The sequence below is a fragment of the Peromyscus eremicus genome, chromosome 9 (genome assembly GCF_949786415.1).
Source record: "Peromyscus eremicus chromosome 9, PerEre_H2_v1, whole genome shotgun sequence".
Lineage (NCBI taxonomy): Eukaryota > Metazoa > Chordata > Mammalia > Rodentia > Cricetidae > Peromyscus > Peromyscus eremicus.
In genome coordinates, this window is record NC_081425.1 from 77,912,506 (window position 1) to 77,932,340 (window position 19,835).

Sequence of the window (19,835 nt, forward strand, 5' to 3'; positions counted from 1 at the left end):
AGTCAAAACCCAAGGACTGGGGGATATAGTTCATTGATACAGAACTTGTCCTAGCAAGTACTAGCTAGGTCCTGGGTTCAAGTCTTAGCATTAAAAAAAAATAAACAAACAAAAATCATAACCCAAACAGGTGCTGGTGAACACCTGTAATCCCAATACTGCAGAGGCAGAGACAGAAGTAGTTGAAGGAACCCCGTCTCAAATGGGGAGGGGGGCATTGGGGCATTGTAACAGTTGATAATCTGATAAGCAAGAAGGTTACTAAGTGACTAACGGACAAGTAGCTTATGCTGTGTGGATCTGTGGATGAGTCATGTCCTGAGTGGGATGGAGCAGGATGGCAAGAAATTTTATCGTGTTACTCAGACAACATGCAATTTAAAATTTATTAATTGCTTATTTCTGGAATCTTCCAGAAATTTGGATCACAGTTGACCACTGGTAACTGCAACTGGAAAGCCAAACCAAGGGCACAGGAAGACTAAGCTAAGGTAAACTGAGTCTGACACACAGCAGTCACTGTGCTAGAAGTTCTATGTGAACTCTCTTATGTGGTTGGTCCTTATAGCAACCTTGAAACATAGTGATGCTGACGATGATGATGTGGGTGACCGAGGTAATGATGAATTAAAACAACACCAATTAAAGGGTCTGTGAAATGCCTCAGTGGGGGAGAGCTCTTGCCGCCAAGTTTGATGACCTGAGTTGGATCCCTGGAACCCACACAGCAGAGGGAGAGAACCAACTCCTGCAGTTAGTCTCTCATCCACAATCACACACGAATGCTATGTCATGCACATATACATGCATGTGTGCACACACACAAATAAATGTAAGGAACATATTTTAGAATAAGACAATAGCAGTAACAGCTGGACCTGATTAAAGGTTCACTATGCAAGTGAGACACATCATCTTTTACCCCTAACACAACCGTAAGAGATTGGCACAACTATGATGCCCATTTTACAGAAAGAGAAAGTAGGACACAAATCTTGCTTCTCTTCTTGGCTACCCGCTGCTGTGGGATTTGGCTTCTCCACACTCAGGCCTTAAGACTACTGTTTTGAGAAAATGACCAGAATCTGTTGAGTCTTCAGATCCAGGTGAGCTGGGTAGGCCGACTCCTTCCACAAGAAGGCAGGGCGCCAGGAAGCAGAGAGATGCTCCGAGCAGGGAGGCCTACAAGTCTCCCTGCTCGGCCTCCTATCGCTACCTGCTAGAATTTGGCCAGAGCCACACTTGCGCAAGGCCTTCCCCACTCTTCCTGGGAGGGTGTGATTTCTTCTCTTAGAACCATCTCCTCCTTCTCCCACTGCATTTCTCAGACTTCTCACATCATGCATCACAGCTGCTATCTTTTGGCCATAAGCTCTTCCAAGAGGGTTCAGGATTCGAAGTTGTACTTGCTGGAGGTCTTTATATAAACAGGGCTCAGTAAGAAGCAGCAGTAACAGCAGCAGTAATAACTCCCGCTTACTAAGCTTTACTACATGCCATGCAGAGTCAGGGATTCTCAACAGTTCATCCTAACAGAAACTCTGTAAAGCAGGGATCTGTTTTGTTCTACCACATCAATAAGGAAACAGAGACTTAAAAAGAGAGAGTCACCGCCCAAAGTACCACAGTCAGAAAGCTGATGAAGGCAATGTGGCTCAGGCCGCTCCCTCCACTGCTATGCCATGACAGAATGGAAAAAAGTGAGAGTATCAACTGAAGACTCCCAGGTTTGGGGGAACAAAATCCAATCCAATCCAACTCTTGAAGATAAGAAATCCCTCTACAACTGTTTTTTGAGGCAGAGCCTTATGTAGCCCAGGCTAACCCCAAACTCACTATGTAGATGATGACCTTGAGCCCCTAATTCTTGTGCCCCTCAAGTGCTAGGATTATAATTGTTGTGCACTACCATGTATGGCTTCTGCGGCGCTGGGGACTGAACTCATACCTGCTACATCTACCAAGTGAGAGGGGTTTCTCCCCATCTTACCTCCACTCTGAACAGGAGTATCTCTTTAAAGTGTCCTATAACCACTTCAATGGTCCTACCAGGTAGGGAGTACTCCCTTTTTATTTATTTATTTTTGGTTTTTTGAGGCAAAGTTTCTCTGTGTAACCCTGGCTGTCTTGGAACTCATTCTGTAGACCAGGCTGGCCTGGAACTCAGAGACTGGCCTGTCTCTGCCTCCCGGGTGCTGGGATCAAAGGTATGTGCTACCATGCCCAGCCTGATTACTCCAACTGTATACATGGTAAAACTAAGGTCCAGAGACACTGAATAACTCAAGGTTCAACAGGAGGAAAAGAATCAAATGCTGGCCTGTTATTCTGAGATAATGTAACAATGGGAGACTAGCAGGAATCCCCTTACATTGTTTTCCAATCATCCTTAGCTCTGTCCTAAACCTTCCCTCTAGCAACAGCTCAGCTTTGTGAAAAGCGGTGGGGACAGGCTGAGATTAGTTCCTGCTACCCAGCTAATCCATCCCAGCTGCCCAAGATCTGGGTCAGGCCTTTCTTCCCATCTTCAGGTTCAGCACGGCCATGACCAGGATTTAGCCAGGAGAACCCTGGATAATTCCCAATTCCCAACATTTCCTGGTATCCCTTGGTCCAGACACAACATGTGGCTGGAGACTTCCCCCAACAGAAACAGTCCAGAAGGCAGCAATAAACCTGTTTGATGGGGGTGATAGGCTTGCTCTTCCCATATCTGGCCATCTGACAGGGAAAACCCACATTTCTCTCCCAGCCCTGGTCTTGAGACCAAGGCATCAAGCAAGGCAGCTGTGCCAGTGGCAGACCCACCCACCCCATCTCTGACCACCCACCTCACCACCCTTGACCCACAGCTCTTGGGGCAGGTGTGGGAGAAGAGCATCTTGCAGTGTGGAGGTGGCGGCTGAGGGAAGGCCCCGAAGATTAATGTTTATCTCCTCTCTTAAGTCTCTTACTGGCTAATGGTGACAGCCTCCCAACAGACAGCACTAAAAATAAGGACGGGCACCGGCTTTACCAGTGACTCAGAGCAGAGAGAGGAGACAAGTCTCGAAGCTCCCTGAAGGGGCTTGCCCAAGGTCCAGAGGACTCCTCTTACCACTTAGTTCAAGCCTGACTCCAGGAAGCCAAGCCTCAGTCTCCTGGCAAGGCTCACATCTTCTTGGAACCCCAGAGCCGTGCTCTGGTCTTTGGCCTGAGTCTAAGCCACAAGGTAGAGCAATTAACACATTGGTTTTGGAAGGGTTGCCACTCCACCAAGTTACTAAATGCGCCTGAGCCTCATTCATGCCTTCTGAAAATATTCCTTGAGGTCTTCACCCTGAGAGACACTGCCCTGAATGCTGAAAAACAATGAACCAAGTGCTCAGAAATCCCTACCCTCACGGAGTCGCCATGCTATGGGTCAGGATAGTAGCCGCTAAAGTAAGTGCTACGCAGAAAACAGAGCAGAGAAGGAAGAAAGTATACAGGAGGCACCTCAGCAAGAAGATGACGTTTCATTAAGACCCCAAGGAGGTAAGCGAGCCAGTCACTCACCTTTGGGAGGAGCATCATCCACCCATCCATGTATTTTTAAATCTTTTTTAAAATTTATTGTTATTTTATATGCATTGGTGTTTTGTCATGGGTGTCAGGTCCCCTGAAACTGGAGTTACAGACAGTTGTGAGCTGCCATGGGGGTGCTGGGAATTGAGCCCGGGTCCTCGGGAAAGCAGTCAGTGCTCTTAACCTCTGAGCCATCTCTCCAGCCCCATCCATCCAGCCATTTATTTATTTATTTTTGGTGAGGCAGGTTGCACTTGAACTTGGTATGTAACCAAAACTGTCCTTGAACTTCTGATCCCCTTGCTCCTGCCTCTTAGGTACTGGCATTATAGGTATGACCACACCTCCCTTATGTGCCCGGGATCTGATCTAGCACCTAGTGCATGCTAAGTATGCACTCTACCAACTGAGCCACAACCCCAGTCTGTAGCTTCATACCTCTAGAACAGAAACAGCAATGGCTAAAATTTAAACGAGGCAATATGGCAGTGTACTTAGAACAAGGTCTGGCACACAGCAAGAGCCTCTTTTCAAGGGGGCTGGTGGTAAAGAGGACAAGGTCTCTTGTACTGGCATATACCCAAAGCTTTTCTTTTCTCTGCCCCCTTTGTATTTTTCCTGTGTGTGTGTGTGTGTGTGTGTGTGTGTGTGTGTGTGTGTGTGTTTGCATGTGTATGGGTATGTGTGAACAAGCATATGAAGGTCTGAGATTAAGTCACTTTTTTGTTTGTTTGTTTTGAGACAGGATATCTCTGTGTATCTCTGGCTGTCCTAGAACTCGCTCTGTAGACCAGGTTGGCCCGAACTCAAGAGATCCGCCTGCCTCTGCCTCCTGAGTGCTGGGATTAAATGCATACACCACCACTGCCCGCGGATCACTTTTTATTTGCTAAGGTAGAATCTATGGATTAAATCTTCCAAAGCTTGTAGGTTTGCTCTTCCCATATCTGGCCCATAGTCTTGCTAGCCAGCTTGCCCTGGGGATCCCCTATCTCCATCTTCTGAGCTAGAATTACAGGTGGGCCACCACCCCAACTCAGCATTGACCTGAGTTCCCGAAGATACGAACTCCCGTCCTAACACCTGCAGAGCGAGCCCTTTACAGAGCCATCTCCCCACATCATGTACTCAGACACATTTGCTGACGATAACAAGAGACAGGGACCTGCTCCCCCCTCTACTTGGGCAGACACTGAACCCGAAACCCACCAACTGAACCCTTTGACTTATTCTTAGGGTTCCCATGAGATCCTCCTTTGCCATCCGGAGGTGAAGCCCGTGCAGGTCCACAGCCTGCAGATGAAGGCAAACAAGAGGGGGTGGGGGGAGGGAGAGAAAGAGAGAGAGAGAGAGAGAGAGAGAGAGACCCCAGGGAGTGCTTGACCACAGGATGCCTCCTCTTCCTCAATCTGGCTGGAGCTGGCATCCTGCCATCTCGAAGCTCTCTGTTCAGCGAGCCATGTGGTTTCTGCCTGCCACACTCTAAACCACGCACGGCCTGGCCTCTCCAGTGGCTACGTCCCATCTCTTTCTCCCCAGACCTCCTGTTTTACAGTCTCCTCAGGACTGATGAGGAAAAAAAAAAAGGTGTTCTACACGAGCAGGAAGAGAAGATGATTTGTAGCGCACCCTTCTTGGACGCAGCACCCTCAACACTAAAAGGGGTGAAGTCATTGAGTTTGCCTGCTCCATGGGGATAGGCCTAGGCTTGGCATCTCAAGGAAAGGACAAACCAGCAGGCACCCTCGCCACAAGCCATCTCCTCCCTTTTTACAACGTCTACTCTGGAGTAACCTGGACCTTCCCTAGCTGACCCTCCTCTCACCCACCTTTCTATAGGGCTCTTCCCACCACACAGCCCAGCCCCCCCTTCCTGTCTGACAACAGCCACTTCCCGCTTTGCACAGGGCCACTTCCTGCCCGCCAGTGTGCTATTGCCATGGAGACCCACCCTGCAGGCCTTCAGCCTAGCTACAACCACAGACAGCCCTCTGGCAAGGCTTTCCCCCTTAACAGCAGAGGTGGCATCAGGATCAGAAAGCAGAAGCAGCCTTATTAGGAGCCTGTTCCAGCCCTCCTGGCCCCGCCTGGGCTTCCCCCAACGGCCTAGCTCGGGCAGAGCCAGGCCCTGGGAAACAAGGATCACTGGAAAGGCCACCTCTCCTCCTTCTGCCCAGGTGCTTCAGGACTTGGTCTAGGACACCACGGTTTCACAGGCAGGGCAGCAAGGGGTGACCAGATAGAACAAGAGAGGCAGAAATGAGTTACCAGATGGTAGGCCGCTGCCACAGCATACAGCGAGGGGTACAAAGAACCCCACAACTGCCTCTTCCTTCCAGCACAAGGGAAGCCTACTTCCAATACATCTGCCTTCACTTCTCAAGGATTGCAGGACAGGGCGCACTAGCCATTGATTCCCTGTGGCCCTGCCAACGACCTGCACACTGACTTAGCAACATTTCTCTAAAACCACAAAAGCCAGTCCTAGCTTCAGGTAAGAGTTCTGTTGTCACATAAACACGCAACCCTCTGAGTTCGAGGCCAGCCTGGTCTACAGAGTGAGTTCCGGGACAGCCAGGGCTACACAGAGAAACCCTGTCTCAGAAACAAACACAACACCATACAACCCTCTGTAAGTCGGAAAGGACACACGGTTACAGTGTGGCTATAAGGACTCTTCCTGAGTTCCAATCTCAACGACATCTTTCCCTTTTCAAAGGGTATTCTGAAAATCTGAGTCTGTGACCTCAACAGTGTGAGAAGGCCCCAGCAGCCCCACTGATTTGTGACAGAGAACGGAGGTGGCCTCACTGAGTGCCCCCACCTGCCCTTCACAAACAGCCGAAACCCTGCTCTGATTCCTCGGGCATCCCCTGAGGAGCAGTAACAAGGACAGCATGGGTCACAATCCACCTTCCCCTGCTGCTTACAAACAGCCTCAACCCTGAGTAAGACTCCCAAGCCACAATCCCACTGACCTGCCCCTGACACCACGATGCCAGGGCCCTTCCTCTTTGAAGGTGCAAAGAATCTCCACTTAGAAGCAACACCCATCTACGGAGTAAACACAAAGTCTAGTTCCCTCACAACCAAATACCTGGAACTTGCTAGTGGTTGTGAATACAGGGGCACAGGCCCTGAAATAGGCCCATGAGGTTCTGTCACTTACGCAGCACACATACAAATACCCTGCCTTCAACTCTAACTTGAACAGTTCCAATCAGACAAAGTCCTGAGCCTCACCGTGGCCTCTGGATCTCAAGACAAGAAAAGGCTAACTAAGAGGAGAAAGACAAGAGGGGCCAAGACTGTGCCCTAAAGTTCAAGCTCCAAACCAGCTTTGACGGAGAAAATCCCCATGGGGTCGCTAGCAAGCCCCAAGAAGGCAACTATGGACCTCTGGCTACTTTTAAGGACCCAAACGGGGTCAGCTCCATGCCCACAATGGGTGCCCCTAGCCTTTGCCCACTGTTTTGGTGACATTTCCTTCATGGTAACCAGCCCCAAGTAAAACATCCCAGGAAGCAGCCCCTAAAAATAGCTCCTCCCAGGGCAGCAGCAAGGGAGGGGGAGGGGAAAGAGAGGGAGGAGAAAAGAGGGGAGCAGATGGGAATCTGCTGCTGCTGATGGTGATAGGGCCCAGGAAGTGGGAATGATGTATGTGTGTGGGGAGTGGCTAGAAATGCCCCCCAGAGTCCCCCCCCAAAAAAATGTGGGTACAGAAGACTGAGGCAATAAGGAGAGATTTGTTCTGTTGGGCTTAGAGGGGTGTGAGATGGGGAGCCAAGGGATGACACCTCAACTCATCACAACAAAGGACGAGAACCTGTGTTTGACAGGATATAACCCTAGCACTTGGGAGGTGGAGGCAGGAAGATCAGGAGCTCAAGGTCATCCTCAGAGGCACAGTAAGTTCGAGGCCCACTTAGGCTACATGAGACTTGTCTTAGAAAGAAAGAAGAAAGATGGAGTCGGGTAGGGGAGAGAAGAGACAGCTGAAGGGGATTCGAAGACCATACTGTATGGAGACACCGGGGTCAGAGCATCAACAAAACTGTGTATATGTCTAAAGCCCAGAACAAACCTTTTCTGTCCTGGTTTCCACAAGGATACATCTGTCTGGCTATGTGCAGGTGACAAAGGACCTCTACAGAGGCACTCAAGAGGTGCAAAGTACCCATCTCTTCCTGTCACCAGCCTTTTGGCACCCATGGGATCAGCCCTTGTCCACCCGCCAAAGCTGTTCAGAAAGCAGCAAGCACAGAGATAGGGGGTGGGGGCTGCTCATAGCAAGCCCTCCCCTTCCCTGTCTCCAGCCTCCGCAAAGAACGGGGCCGGTCAGTCACCCCGAAGGTTTCAGCACAGCTTCTGACAAGGACAGGACAGCAAACAGCCGAAGAAAATCAGGGTCTTCTACAGAACGGGACACATTTTAACCTCCATCCCCACCCAAAACAGCACCCCAGTTCCTTCTGGGACAGTGGGTAGGACAAGGTGACAGGTCCTTGTTCTGTGTTCTGTGTAACTAAGTTCCACATCTCTCATCATGACTGTCAGAATGAAAGGAGCCAAGTAGAAGCCTTGGCACAGAGGAGGGACCTCCACCCTGTTCCCTCGTGCACGGCAGGGAAGAAGTCGGAGGAGTTCAGTCACATCAGTCACATATACGCAGGGTACCATTTCTTTGGTTTCTAGAAACCAGCCTATTTTATCCTCAGGTGAAAAGTTTGTTTTCACACAGCCCCTCCTTAAACTCTGTCCTCAAGTCCCGCAGCTCCCCTGCAGCAGAGTCCCTTCCAGCAGACACTCCCCTCCCTTGTGGCGTCACCCTGACTTCTTGCCCCCTCACTTCCCCAGCTCCTTAACAGGAGAGTCTTACTTGGAGACACTACAGGGACACAAATGTCATGGAGGCTACTCAGGCCAACACCAAGGGGGTGGGGACTTTCAGCTGGCATCATTCAAGGGGATCCCATTTCAGTCCCCAGGGCCAGCTGGACCCAGAAAGGGACAGCCTTTACCCTTCTGGTGGCCAACATACCACAACATCAGCCACCCAGCCTGCCATAGACTCAGACAAAAAGTGACACCCCAAACAGTTGACACCGAATGAGGCCCCAATCACAGATCGGCTCATGCACACAGATGGCCGCATGACAGCAGAGACCACCTGAGACACCGCCTGGCTGGGCTAAGGTGTGCCTGGTGAATCCCAGGAGACAGCAAGCATGATTGCTGGTGCTGCTGCTGCTGCTGCTGCTGCTGCTGCTGCTGCTGCTGTTTTGTGGGTTTGTCTTTTTTGTTTGAGACAGGGTCTTACTGTGTATCCCAGACGGGCCTTAAACTTGTGGCAATCATCCTGTCTCAGTCTCTAGAGTACTGGGAATAACAGTGTGTGTCACCTCGACCAGGATCTACTGATTTTTTTTTTTTTAAATGTGCATTGGTGTTTGGCCTGTATGTATGTAAGGGTGCCGGGATTCCCTGGAACTGGAGTTACAGACAGTTGTGAGCTGCCATGTGGTTGCTGGGAACTGAACCTGGGTCTTCTGGAAAAGCAGGCAGTGCTCTTAACCACTGGGCCATCTCCCCAGCCCTCTACTGATTTCTTAAAAAGTGGCCCATGGAGTACCAGAAGCATGTGTTAAAAATGCAGACCCTGGGGTGACACCCCAGCCCTCTTAGAGCCGCATTTCTGTGGTCAGAAGCCAGGAAGCTGCCATTTGAACCAGGACTCAAAAGTGAACTTCACTGGCACTGAAGCTGAAAGTTGCTACTTAGGAAGTCCCAGAAGTGGTCCTCTAAGGCCACTAAGACAAGGACGGAGGAGTCCTAAGCTACACTGCTGTATGCCCCAAGCACAAGTCTTTATCCTCATCTCTCTTCTCCAGAGCAGCCTGGCTCCCTGGGTCAAAAAGGGGAGACCCAAGCCAGCACCAGGCTCCAAGGGCTCCAGCAACCTGACTCTCCCGGGAGCCAAAACCAAAAAGCAACCTCGACTGGTTATCTAACCCTCTTAATTCATTTTATATGCATATGCTCAGTGTGTATCAGGTGCTCTGCTAGGGCCTGCCGACATAAAATCAAAGAGAAAGAAAAGGTGTTTCCCCTCACCTCCCAGGTCCTCAAGAAGAGGATGGCTTTTCTTATACATAGTTTCAACAGAAAATGTCTTCACATGGAACATCCAGACAGACAGATAAATAAATAAATATAGCAAATGCTGTAACAGATTTCATAACACTGCTTCTGGTAGCATCTCCCGTAAGGCCAAGGGCATTACTCCAGTATCCATTTCAGTCGAAGGATCTGGAATCCAGATAAATAATCCAGATGCAGAGGTTTCTTATGATGCTCCAAGGATAAACCCTAAGCTACATAGAAATCAGAAAGGACCATTTGCCCTTCAACCACAGCAATCTGGGAAAAACTGCTTTGGGTATGAGCAAAGAGAGCAGGATATGAAATGTTATACTCCACGAGGTGAAAATCTGTATGCATATGAATAAAGATAAGAAGGGAATATGAAGATTTAAAAATAAAAAAAAGACATAAGGGCTCAGGCTCTTTGGGGGGGGGGGTGCTCTTAAATCTTAAAATAACGATTTATCATTGCCATCACCTGGCCCACTAGATCCTGAATCCAAGGCTATTTTAAATGCCTCCTTCAGCCTAGTAGAGCTAAGCTTAGAACCACGGGTTCCTGTAAGAGTCCCAACTTCCTACCTATCACTGCAATGACGCAGAAACAATGGTGTTACATGACTTTCAGTACCCATGTGGACAGGCCTGCAGATAAGAAAACAAAACAATGCTCAACGCACACCTGTATGAGCATCCTACCTGGCTCGGCCACCAAGGCTGGCTTCAGAGGCCACAATGGCAAGAAAGCACAGCCCACAAAAAAGCTTCTTATCCAGATTTGACACCCCAGAGGACTAATTTCTCATTCTCTCTCTCTCTCTCTCTCTCTCTCTCTCTCTCTCTCTCTCTCTCTCTCGGGCCGCCTCACTATGGACAACAAGGAAAAGCGGCCCTTTACCCTTTCTTCTCTTGCAAAAGAAAGAAGAAAACCCCAACCAGGAAGGAAGCAAGTCATCAAGGAATCCCAGCTAACACAGCAAAGCCTCTTCAGACCTTCACATAGGTGACCCTAGTGGGCAATGACATTCCCAAACACAGAAATCCAACACCTGCGGAGCCCTAGACAGACAGACAGCAGCGAGTGAAACCCAGCCCCAGCTACAGCACCTTTATAAAATATACAGCGTAAACTGAGAGGCCACAAGGAAGCCATGTTTTCACTCCCGAACCCCATGGGTACCAGCCCAGTGTGGACCTTGACCCAACCCCTGTGGCAACACCCACAGACCAGCATACCATCTCTAAGAAGAGCACACCCTCCCACGCTCCCACCTCCAAATAGCAATGGCACCTCTACATTCCTGACCCCTCTTTTTGGCGTCTGAGCACATCCACCAGCCGCCACAGCCTCTGTCCCAAAGTTAACCTGGTACACAAGGCAAAGCCTCAGTCTTGGCATAACCATCTCCTGAGTGGGGGTGTTGTTGCCCGATACACACGATCTTATTCAAGAATTCTCAAGTTGAAAAGAAAAGCCGAGAAATTAAATCTCATCCAGTTCAGGCAGGGAAAGAAGAACACCAAGATACCAGTTTAGAAAGATAAGGTAGAAAGGAGACAAGGGAGGAAAAGGACGCGATCCCACAGCTTAGGAAGTTTGGGTGGGTGCGGAAGCAGCAGGAAACGAAAGTCACCATAACCCACTGTCTTCAGACCCCTAATTTTCAGCTACCCGACTCCTGGACCAGAGGACACCGGTAATAAGCACAGCAAACCACTGCTCATCGCCTGGAGACACCAGATATCAGCCCCACTTCTGATACAGCAGGGCTAGGCTGTGTGGGCACAGGGAGATACCCATCTTCAACTCACTCCTGCCTGCACCTTCCATTCTTAGTCAGAGCATGGCTGCCAGAGAACCCGACTACTGTTGTCCCCCCCATCCCACAGGAGGAGGGCATCTGACCACCCACATATCTCTATGACAACCACTGCCTTGGACTCAAGGTACCCGATGGAAAGAAAATAAACAAGTCAACTTTACAGCCAATGTACAAGAACAGCAAGAGACAGGAAACGGGGCCGGGTGGGAGACAACAAAACAAGCCTTGGTAATAGGAACAGGGAGAGACACCCAGGCCAGGAGGCAGACAGCCCCGTGGAACAGGTCCCAGAACAGCTACCAACACAACAGAAGCCCACTGTCATCTCTGTGGAATTTCAGAGCTTCTGGGTGCTTGGGACATCTATTATCTTGCCCTAGTGATAGTCACGTCATTATTGGCCAAAGACCACATCTTCCCCGGGGCATCTGTCCTGGCTCCTCATATGTTTATGGGCATCCTACGGCCCAGCCCTAACTCCTTCCCCTGCATCGTGTAACCTTTGTTCCCGTGCTGCACCCTGAAGCTCTCCAGGACCTGACCTCTGTATTAACCAGTCACCTCACACTTCACACACTGCTGGGTCTACACCTATCAGATGAGGTAAGCTTGGCGAGCACCCAACACCAGCTTCAGAGCTGTACATTCGAAGTGCTAAAGACGGGCCCTGGCTTCCCAGTCCTGGGTACTCAGGAGACTCTCACACGCCAGGCTCCTCACACACACTGAGGCACTGCGGCTCTGCGCCTACCAGACCGCTGGGGTTTCTGGACCATGGAGGCAGCATCACCCTCTGCTCAGGGCAGACTACATCTGCTGCTTCACCACCAACTTCGTAATTTGATCAAAAAAAGCAATCAAGTTCATCTGGCAGGATCTGTTCCCCAGAAGCCCTCGCCAGTAGCAGCCTCCCCTGATGTTTACAGATTCCCTTCCCTTGGGAGTCTGTTCCGCCGCCTGGTGGGCAGGGGAGACTGGATTCATCAGAACTGCTCATTTACTGCATTCCATCCTAAGTCACCACGGGGGCACAAGGCCTAGGACCAGCCTGCAGTGGCCATCACTGCCCTCAAGAGAGGCGCTCCAAGAACCCTACATTAAGAGCTTTTCATTCCATACCACCTACCACCGATTCACCACTGAGAACCTGAACTTCCTCAACCCTTTGGGGACCACTCCAGCAGCCATCCGCATCATCACTTACTCCGTTTTTTTTTTTTTTTCCTCCTCCCTGAGCATTTCCAATTCCCTCACACCTCCTTGTCTGGCTTCAAAATCCACCCACCTCGAAATTCCAACTAATCTCCAAGTGCTAAAACACATACTCCCCCAACTCCTAGGGCATCTGCAGAAGTCACATCTCTGGAAGGATCCTCAAGGTGAGGGCCAGATAGGGAACACTCACCACGGGCTGACAACTTCTTAGTATTGATGATTTTTGCTGCATATTCCTGCGTCGATGTTTTCTTCACACACCTTCGGACGACTGAGAAGGCACCCCTGAAGGGAGAAGGGGAAAGAACTGGAACACGGAGCCAACCAAAGTGACACAGATAGACTTCAGATGAGGGCAGCGATGATGCTCCCACCACCAGACTGGTAGTGACAACCAACGGCTAACACAATGATAACGCCACCCCACGGCACTAAACAGATGTGGGTGGAGTACCACCTGGCTCCCACCATGTCATCAAGTTCCAGGGCAACGCAACAGCCCCAACCTCAGACTGTCCACCAGGAGCTGGTGGGCGATGCTTCGAATACACACCTGCTGCTTCTCACTGATAGCCTTGCAGTCCCAGCAAAGGCAACCGGGAGAGCAGGGGAACTGGGAGACCTTGTTCTTTCTCTCAGCAGAAATAACTGAGAATAGGGGAAGGGGAGATTGAACAGAAGGTATGATTTCCTGAGAAATTTCCCTTAAGCCTGGGACAAAGTGAGATCCAAGACCCGCTAAACTGGCTTAAACCCACTCCCGGCTCAGCGGACAACAGGGTAACAGAGGAGTTCTGAGTCTGACAGCAGTAACTCCCCTTCCCCATGCTATTTTCCTCTACGTGACCCGTCAAATGGGCTGCGATCTCGGGCTCTGGAAATATCTAGGGGGGGCGGGCAGAGCGGGGGTTGCAGTGGCCAGGCTCCGCACCGCGGGTGGGGGTGGCGGGGACCGGGGCTGCGGCGGCAGCGGCGGCGGCGACCAGTTCAGTGCGGAGGGGAGGGGGATGCTGCGGCTGCGGCGCACGGCTCCCGGGACCACTGCAGGGGTGGGGGGAGGGGCCGGGGGTGCCGCAGCACTGCCCAGCAGCGAGGCTGGGATCCTGGAATCGGCACTAGCGGGGGGGCGGGGCCCGGCACTAAACATCTCCCCACACCCGAGCACCGCAGCGGGGCTGGAGCGGCAGGGCTGGGGAGGGTCCCGAGAACCAGGTGCGTGGGAACTGGGGACCCGGTGCAGAGTAGAATCGGGAGCCGGGTGGGGAGGGGGCAGTTGGCAGGCGGGGACGAAGGAGGGGAGCGTCTGAAGGGTGCGGGAGGGGCGGGGCTGGAAGGCGCCCGGGAGCAGTCCCGGGGCTGCAGTTCCCGCGGCAGCGCCGGGTGCAGCAGCCCGGCAGCTGCTGCAGGGCGCGGAGGGGGCTGCGGGACAGGGAACCCAGGGCCGAGGCGCCCCGAGGCAGCACGCGGGAAAAGCTGGGGGTGGGGCGGGTCGAGGGGGCGCTGCAGCGGCCGGTGCAGGGCCGGGGGGGCGGGGCGAGAAGCCGCATAGCGCCCGGGTGCCTGGGCTAGGGTGGGGGGCCGCCGCGTGAGGCGGGTGGGCCGTACTTGCCGAGCTCCTCGAAAAGCTGGTAGTCGTCGGTGAAGCGGGTGCAGGTGGCGGTGGTGGCCATACTGGCGGGCGGGCGGGCGGGCGGACGCGGCGGTGCAGCCCGCGCCGACGTCGGTGCACAGTCACCGCCGCCCGGCCGAGGGAGCAAGAGGAGGAGACGGGGCTGAGCCCGGCAGCACCGCGAGACTTTACCGGAGAGAGCGAGGGAGGGAGGGACACCCCCGCGCCCGCCCGCCGGCCCCGCCCCCAACCCCGCCGGCCTCCGCCCCGCCCCCTGGGAGGGGCCTTCCGCCGCCGGCCCCGCCCCGCCCCGGGAGCCGCCCGAACCGGGTCCTCTGCGCCAAGGGGCTGGGAACCAGGGGTCCCGTCTCCCGGCCACCCACTTGGACCGACCGAATTGAAAGGTTCGTGCCCCCTGGGCTCTTCCCGGGAGGACCCTGCAAGAGCTCAGGAACGAGTGTGCGAAAGTGTTCTTTGAGTGGTGTAGGGTCTGGACCACCGAGGTCTGGGGAGAGGCCCCGACACGTGGGTCCCAAGCCTGCTGCCTGAACCGAGAAAATGCCAAGGTCAGAGATCTTGTGTGAGACTGTACACTCGGGAGACGTCCCCAGACTGTGCAGAGCCTGCTGCTAGCAGCCTTCCCTCAGGGTGCAGACATTCTAGACTGGTGCAAGAATCAAGGGCATCATTAGAAAAACAAAACAAAAACCCTTCAGCCAGGGTTTAATCAGGGAAACCAGGCCAGGGGGCAAGATGTTAGTCTGCTTTTCTTTCTTTCTCTTTTCTTTCTTTCCATTTATTTATTTCGTACGTGTATGTGTGTGGCACTGTGGGTGCCACAGCGCACGTGTGGAGGTCAGATGACAATTGGAGGAGTTGGTTCTCCTCGCCATGGGGGATGTAGTGCCTGAGTAGCCTTTCACAGGGCTGTCTTGCCGGCTCTGTGATGCTTTCCCACATTCCAATCTTAAAGATAAATGTTCTCTCCTAGGTCAGTAATGAAAGATAAAAGTGAGACTGTCTTTTTTTTTTTTTTTAAAAAGGCTTTGTACATTGGTGGCTAAAAGCAAAAGAAGATGAAAGCATACTCATTTTCTTGTGGGGCATCCTGTACTTTTCTGGCACTTTATCACATTTCGTAATGACACATTTTCAGATATGAGTGCTAGCACACATTATCGAGAACTCTTGGGTCGTACAACCTAGCTCGATTTCTGGACAACTCGTTGACCTTAGGCAATTCATGCAATATTTCTGAGCCTCCCGTTACCTTATTTGAGAAATGGGAATAAGAATACAGTCTACTTCCTAGGGCTGTGGACATATACTGGGTTAAATCACATCAAGTCCTTAGAATGAGCCTCAATACCTAATTAAAACAGTGTTGGCAGCTCTTACTTGGCTTTTGTCTTCCCACTAAACTGTGTGCTCCAACGGAACCACTGGATACTCAGCTCCAGGCCACCCCTTCTATGTTTATGGAATGGCAGGAGTTACCACCACCACCCTTCTGTCTTCGGCATTACAAGTTCATGGGACATAGTCAAGTGACAGCCTCTGGAGGAGAAACAGGCTGGGCAAGCTTCCGATGTGCCCCGGCAGCTGTACCCCAAGTCGGGGGCCATTCCCAACTGGGCAGAATGGAGCTCAGCCAACTGCTGCCTCTCAAACTTGATTACAGCAGGATGCCCACTGGGAATCCAGTCTCCACTGTCAGCAGGCTGGTGCTGCCAGGGGAGGCAGCTGAGAGGTATCCTGGCCTCCCAAGCTTCCCCCTGGAGGGTGGGAAGAGCAAAGTGTTCAGGGAAGTCTTCCCTTCTTTCCTTACTCCAGAACCCAGGGAGCAAAACAGACTGCCCAGAAAGGGGTGACTGGAGAATAGGAGGGAGAGGGGTCCAAGAAGAAAGCATGAGAAGAACCAAGGAAAGGGTTGAGGTGACAGAGCAGTGTACTCCACCCCTCCACATGGCAACAGGAAGTTAAGTGTAGGGGACAGGGCCACTTCCTACCTCAAAGTAACAGGTCCCAAGTCCCAGCATGGGTTGGTAGGGTCAGGAGGTTGTAAAACTGGGGATGCCAGTACGTCTTCAGTTTTTATTGTCTACCAGTGAGGCAGAGGCGGCTGCTAGCTGTGCTCCAGAAATGGAGGCTGCATATCAGTTTTTCATCAATGTGCCCTTCCTGAGTGCTCAAGGCGACTGGTTCCTGACCTCCAGACGCTGATACTTGAAACTGCATGTTCATTAATGTAAGGGGGACCGAGGAGAGAGGTCACAGCAAGCACAAAGTAGGTATAAGATGGGATCTCTTCGGGACACCCCAGGGGACAAAGGAAAAGCAGAGCTATAACCTGCCCTGTCCTGTGTGACTGCTGTCACGGTTTGTCAGCGCGCCACCGGTGAGGGGTCCACACTGGATGCTTCAGGATAACAGTATAAAGCGCTGTGCATCTCTAGGTGAAATGGAAAATGACGTAGGAAAATATAGGGTGAAATCTTGGAAATGACTCATACTGCTGTGTAACTAGAGCTACCCATTTGTTTTTCAAGAAATGTTCATCAGCTACCTACTATGTGCTTGTCGCTGCCTTTTAGTTAATGAACATCCTACCAGAGTGGAGATTTATGAGTTACACCGTCGGAGGCGTCCATTCTGTTCCTTTCCCTTTACGTCTTTACCTTGCTTCTTTCTCCCCTCCCTCACTAATTTTCCCAGTACAACAGACTTTGCTGTGTGCACTGTGGCAGTGTAGAGACTCTAGACACTTCTATGTGCTCATACAAACACACCCTCGCACAAACCCTCCTTGATCCCCACTGCTGCAGCACCCACACAACCTCCAGCTACCCCACAGCAATTAGAGGGACGACGCATACAAATAATAACGAGCTCACTCGCTCCCTGCGCATCAGTATCTATGGCAACCTCATGGGGTCCACAGGCTGTGCTGTTCTGGTCCTAGCCAGTCCCCTGGGCAGCGCCAGCACTCAGGCAGTGCTTAGAGCTCCCGGAACGTGAATAACACAGGAAATTGATGCCTTGATAATCACCAGAGGTACCCCACTGGGCGGTATCCCTCCCTTGTTCTGATCTTTCCTCTCAAAGCCACTGAAAATTACAGATTGTTCCCCCCTCCCCGCCACCCCGAATGACAGAGACTTCCCTCCCTAATTTTGAAATGTGATTTTAGAGCATGTGAAAATACTCTTCCAATCTAGGGAAAATAAGGCAGTTAGTTGGAAATGAGGTTTTTAATGGAAAGGAGATCCAGGTGTGGTGTCACACACCTGTAATCTCAGGATGGTAGCTAGATTGAGAACAGCCTGGTCCACGTAGTGGATTCTACGCCAGCCAGGGCTATACTGCCTCAGAAAAGGGGAAAAAATGCAAGGGAGATGATGCCATTAAAAACAAAGCATAGTTACTCACTTGTTGGGGGATGCTGTAAAATCAATGCTGGAGAATCAATTCAGTTTTGTAGCCATAGTATGCAGGGAGCTCAGTCCATACTACCCTAAATCCTAGGGATTACATGGCCATGTTCCAACTACTAACATACATCATAGACTCACACTTATGCATATATATACAGCTATGTGCATGTGTGTAAATACATTCGTAGTGTGCAATTCTATTTATTATTATTGTTGTTGTTTTGTTTCGTTTTTATTTTTTGAGAGGGTTTCTCTGTGTAGCCCTGGCTCTCCTAGAGCTCCTTCTGTAGGTCAGAATGAGCTAGCCTCAAACTGAGGATCTGCCTGCCTCTGCCCCCCAGTGTGTGCCAAGCTCTGAGTCCATCTCCAGTCTTCTGGAAGAGCAGCTGGTTCTGTTAGCAGTTGAACCATCTTTCAAGCCCGTGTGTGTAATTCATGGCCAAAAAAAAAGTTTAGAATCTGCTGGACCAGTAGCTTCCCTGAGCTGTTCCTATTCTGTAAGAGTTTCAGAGAAGGAGAGATAAGATCATGCCTGAGCCCTCTTCAAGGAACTCTCAGTTATCAGTGGTGGACCATTTGAAACTACAGACACGATGTGAGGATTTGGACAGGAAAGCGTAAGTAAAAATAAGAACACAAAACAATCCCAAACTTTGGAGTAAGGGACGTCCTTGCTCCTGGAGGCCACACCAGGAAGGCTAGTGAGCTCCACAGGTGACAGGAAGTGAGAGTGCTCCCATCCAAGTCACTGTTGTGGGTGAGAGGATTTCCCCATCCCTCTACGAACAGCTGAAAGGGGCCTAAGAAACAATGAAACTGATGACTGCAGAATTTCTTTAAGGAAGAGCCTGATATATTTGATAGATAAGGGGTTGGGTGCCAGATTTGGGTAAAGGGGACTGAGTTGTTGGGTTTTTTGTTTTGTTTTATTTTGGATTTTTGTTTGTTTGTTGTTTGTTGTTTCGAGACAGGGTTTCTCTGTGTAACCCTGGCTGTCCTGGAACTTGCTCTGTAGACCAGGCTGGCCTCGAACTCAAGGTGTGCACTGCTACACCCAGCAAGGACTGAGATCTTTGAGGGAGAGGCTGAGGCTGCTTGGGGCGGGAGCTGAAGCATGGATGTGAGGAAGTGTGGAGTAGAGTCTCGGGCACTGGGTTGAAGAGTTGAGCTCAGAAATTTGGTGAGTCGTAAGCACGTGCAATGTGAGAAGCTGAGGTTTCTGAGGCGAGGAGATCACTTGCTTAGTGTGTGCAAAGCCCTGAGTTCATCCCCAGGACGAAATAAGAAGGAGTTCCCTCCCATTTTCTAGCCAAGAGGGCAAGGTGTCGCTTACACCTGTTCTTCTTCTCCCCAAGGTCCTCTGCTTCTTATCCCCTCTTCTAGATGAGGTCTTCATTGAAAGCAGGAAGTGTCTAATCTTCCCCATTAAAAGCTCAACACCTACAGTAGCTGGCATTGAGTAGGCACTCATTAAATATTTTGAAATGAATGAATGACGGGGGTGGGGTGAGGAGAAGATATTTGAGTGAAAAGGTGGAGCACAGTGGAGAGGTAGTAGAACCTCATTAGCAGCAAAAGAAAGGTGCTGAGCAGCCAACCACAGCCAGCACTAGCCAGCCCCGCCCGCCAGGCAGGAAAAGTGGCATGTGCAGCCCCCTGGTGGTTGGATGTGAGGCACACAGGAAGAAGGTACCAGAACAGGAGCAGCTGCAAAACTATGGGAAGGGTGATGAGCCATTCCTTACAGCAGTGGTTCTCAACCTTCCTAATGCTGCGGCCCTTTAATATAACTCCTCAGGCTGTGGTGACCTCCAACCATAACATTATCTCCCTGCTGCTTCATAACTGTAATTTTGCTACTGTTAAGAGTCGTAATGCAAATATCTGATATGCAGGATATCTGATTTTCGACCCCCAAAGGGATCACGACCCACAGGTTGAGAACCGCTGCTCTAGACTCTGAGTCTATCTAAACCTTTCAGAGAGAGGTTGTTCTTACGAGGCACGTTCACTAAGCATTCTACCTATCTCTACCATTTCTGCGTACCTCAGCACTACCCTGTG

General features: G+C 51.1%; 1 protein-coding gene across 18 annotated transcripts in view; it reads right to left on the reverse strand.

Moving 5' to 3' along the window:
- Camk2g (calcium/calmodulin dependent protein kinase II gamma) overlaps positions 1–14,517 on the reverse strand; it is a 59,546-nt gene extending 45,029 nt beyond the window's left edge. For 6 of the 18 annotated variants that reach the window (XM_059273829.1, XM_059273824.1, XM_059273825.1 and 3 more), the window contains exons 1-2: positions 14,334–14,511; positions 12,919–13,013 (exon numbers count right to left, since the gene is read on the reverse strand). In XM_059273829.1, coding sequence (XP_059129812.1) covers positions 12,919–13,013; positions 14,334–14,398 — 160 coding nt within the window. In that variant the 5' untranslated portion in view covers positions 14,399–14,511. Of the gene's footprint in view, positions 1–12,918; positions 13,014–14,333 lie in introns of all 18 variants that reach the window. The other 12 variants (XM_059273836.1, XM_059273833.1, XM_059273835.1 and 9 more) reach the window with 4 other exon arrangements.
- Between the last annotated feature and the right edge of the window lie 5,318 nt (positions 14,518–19,835).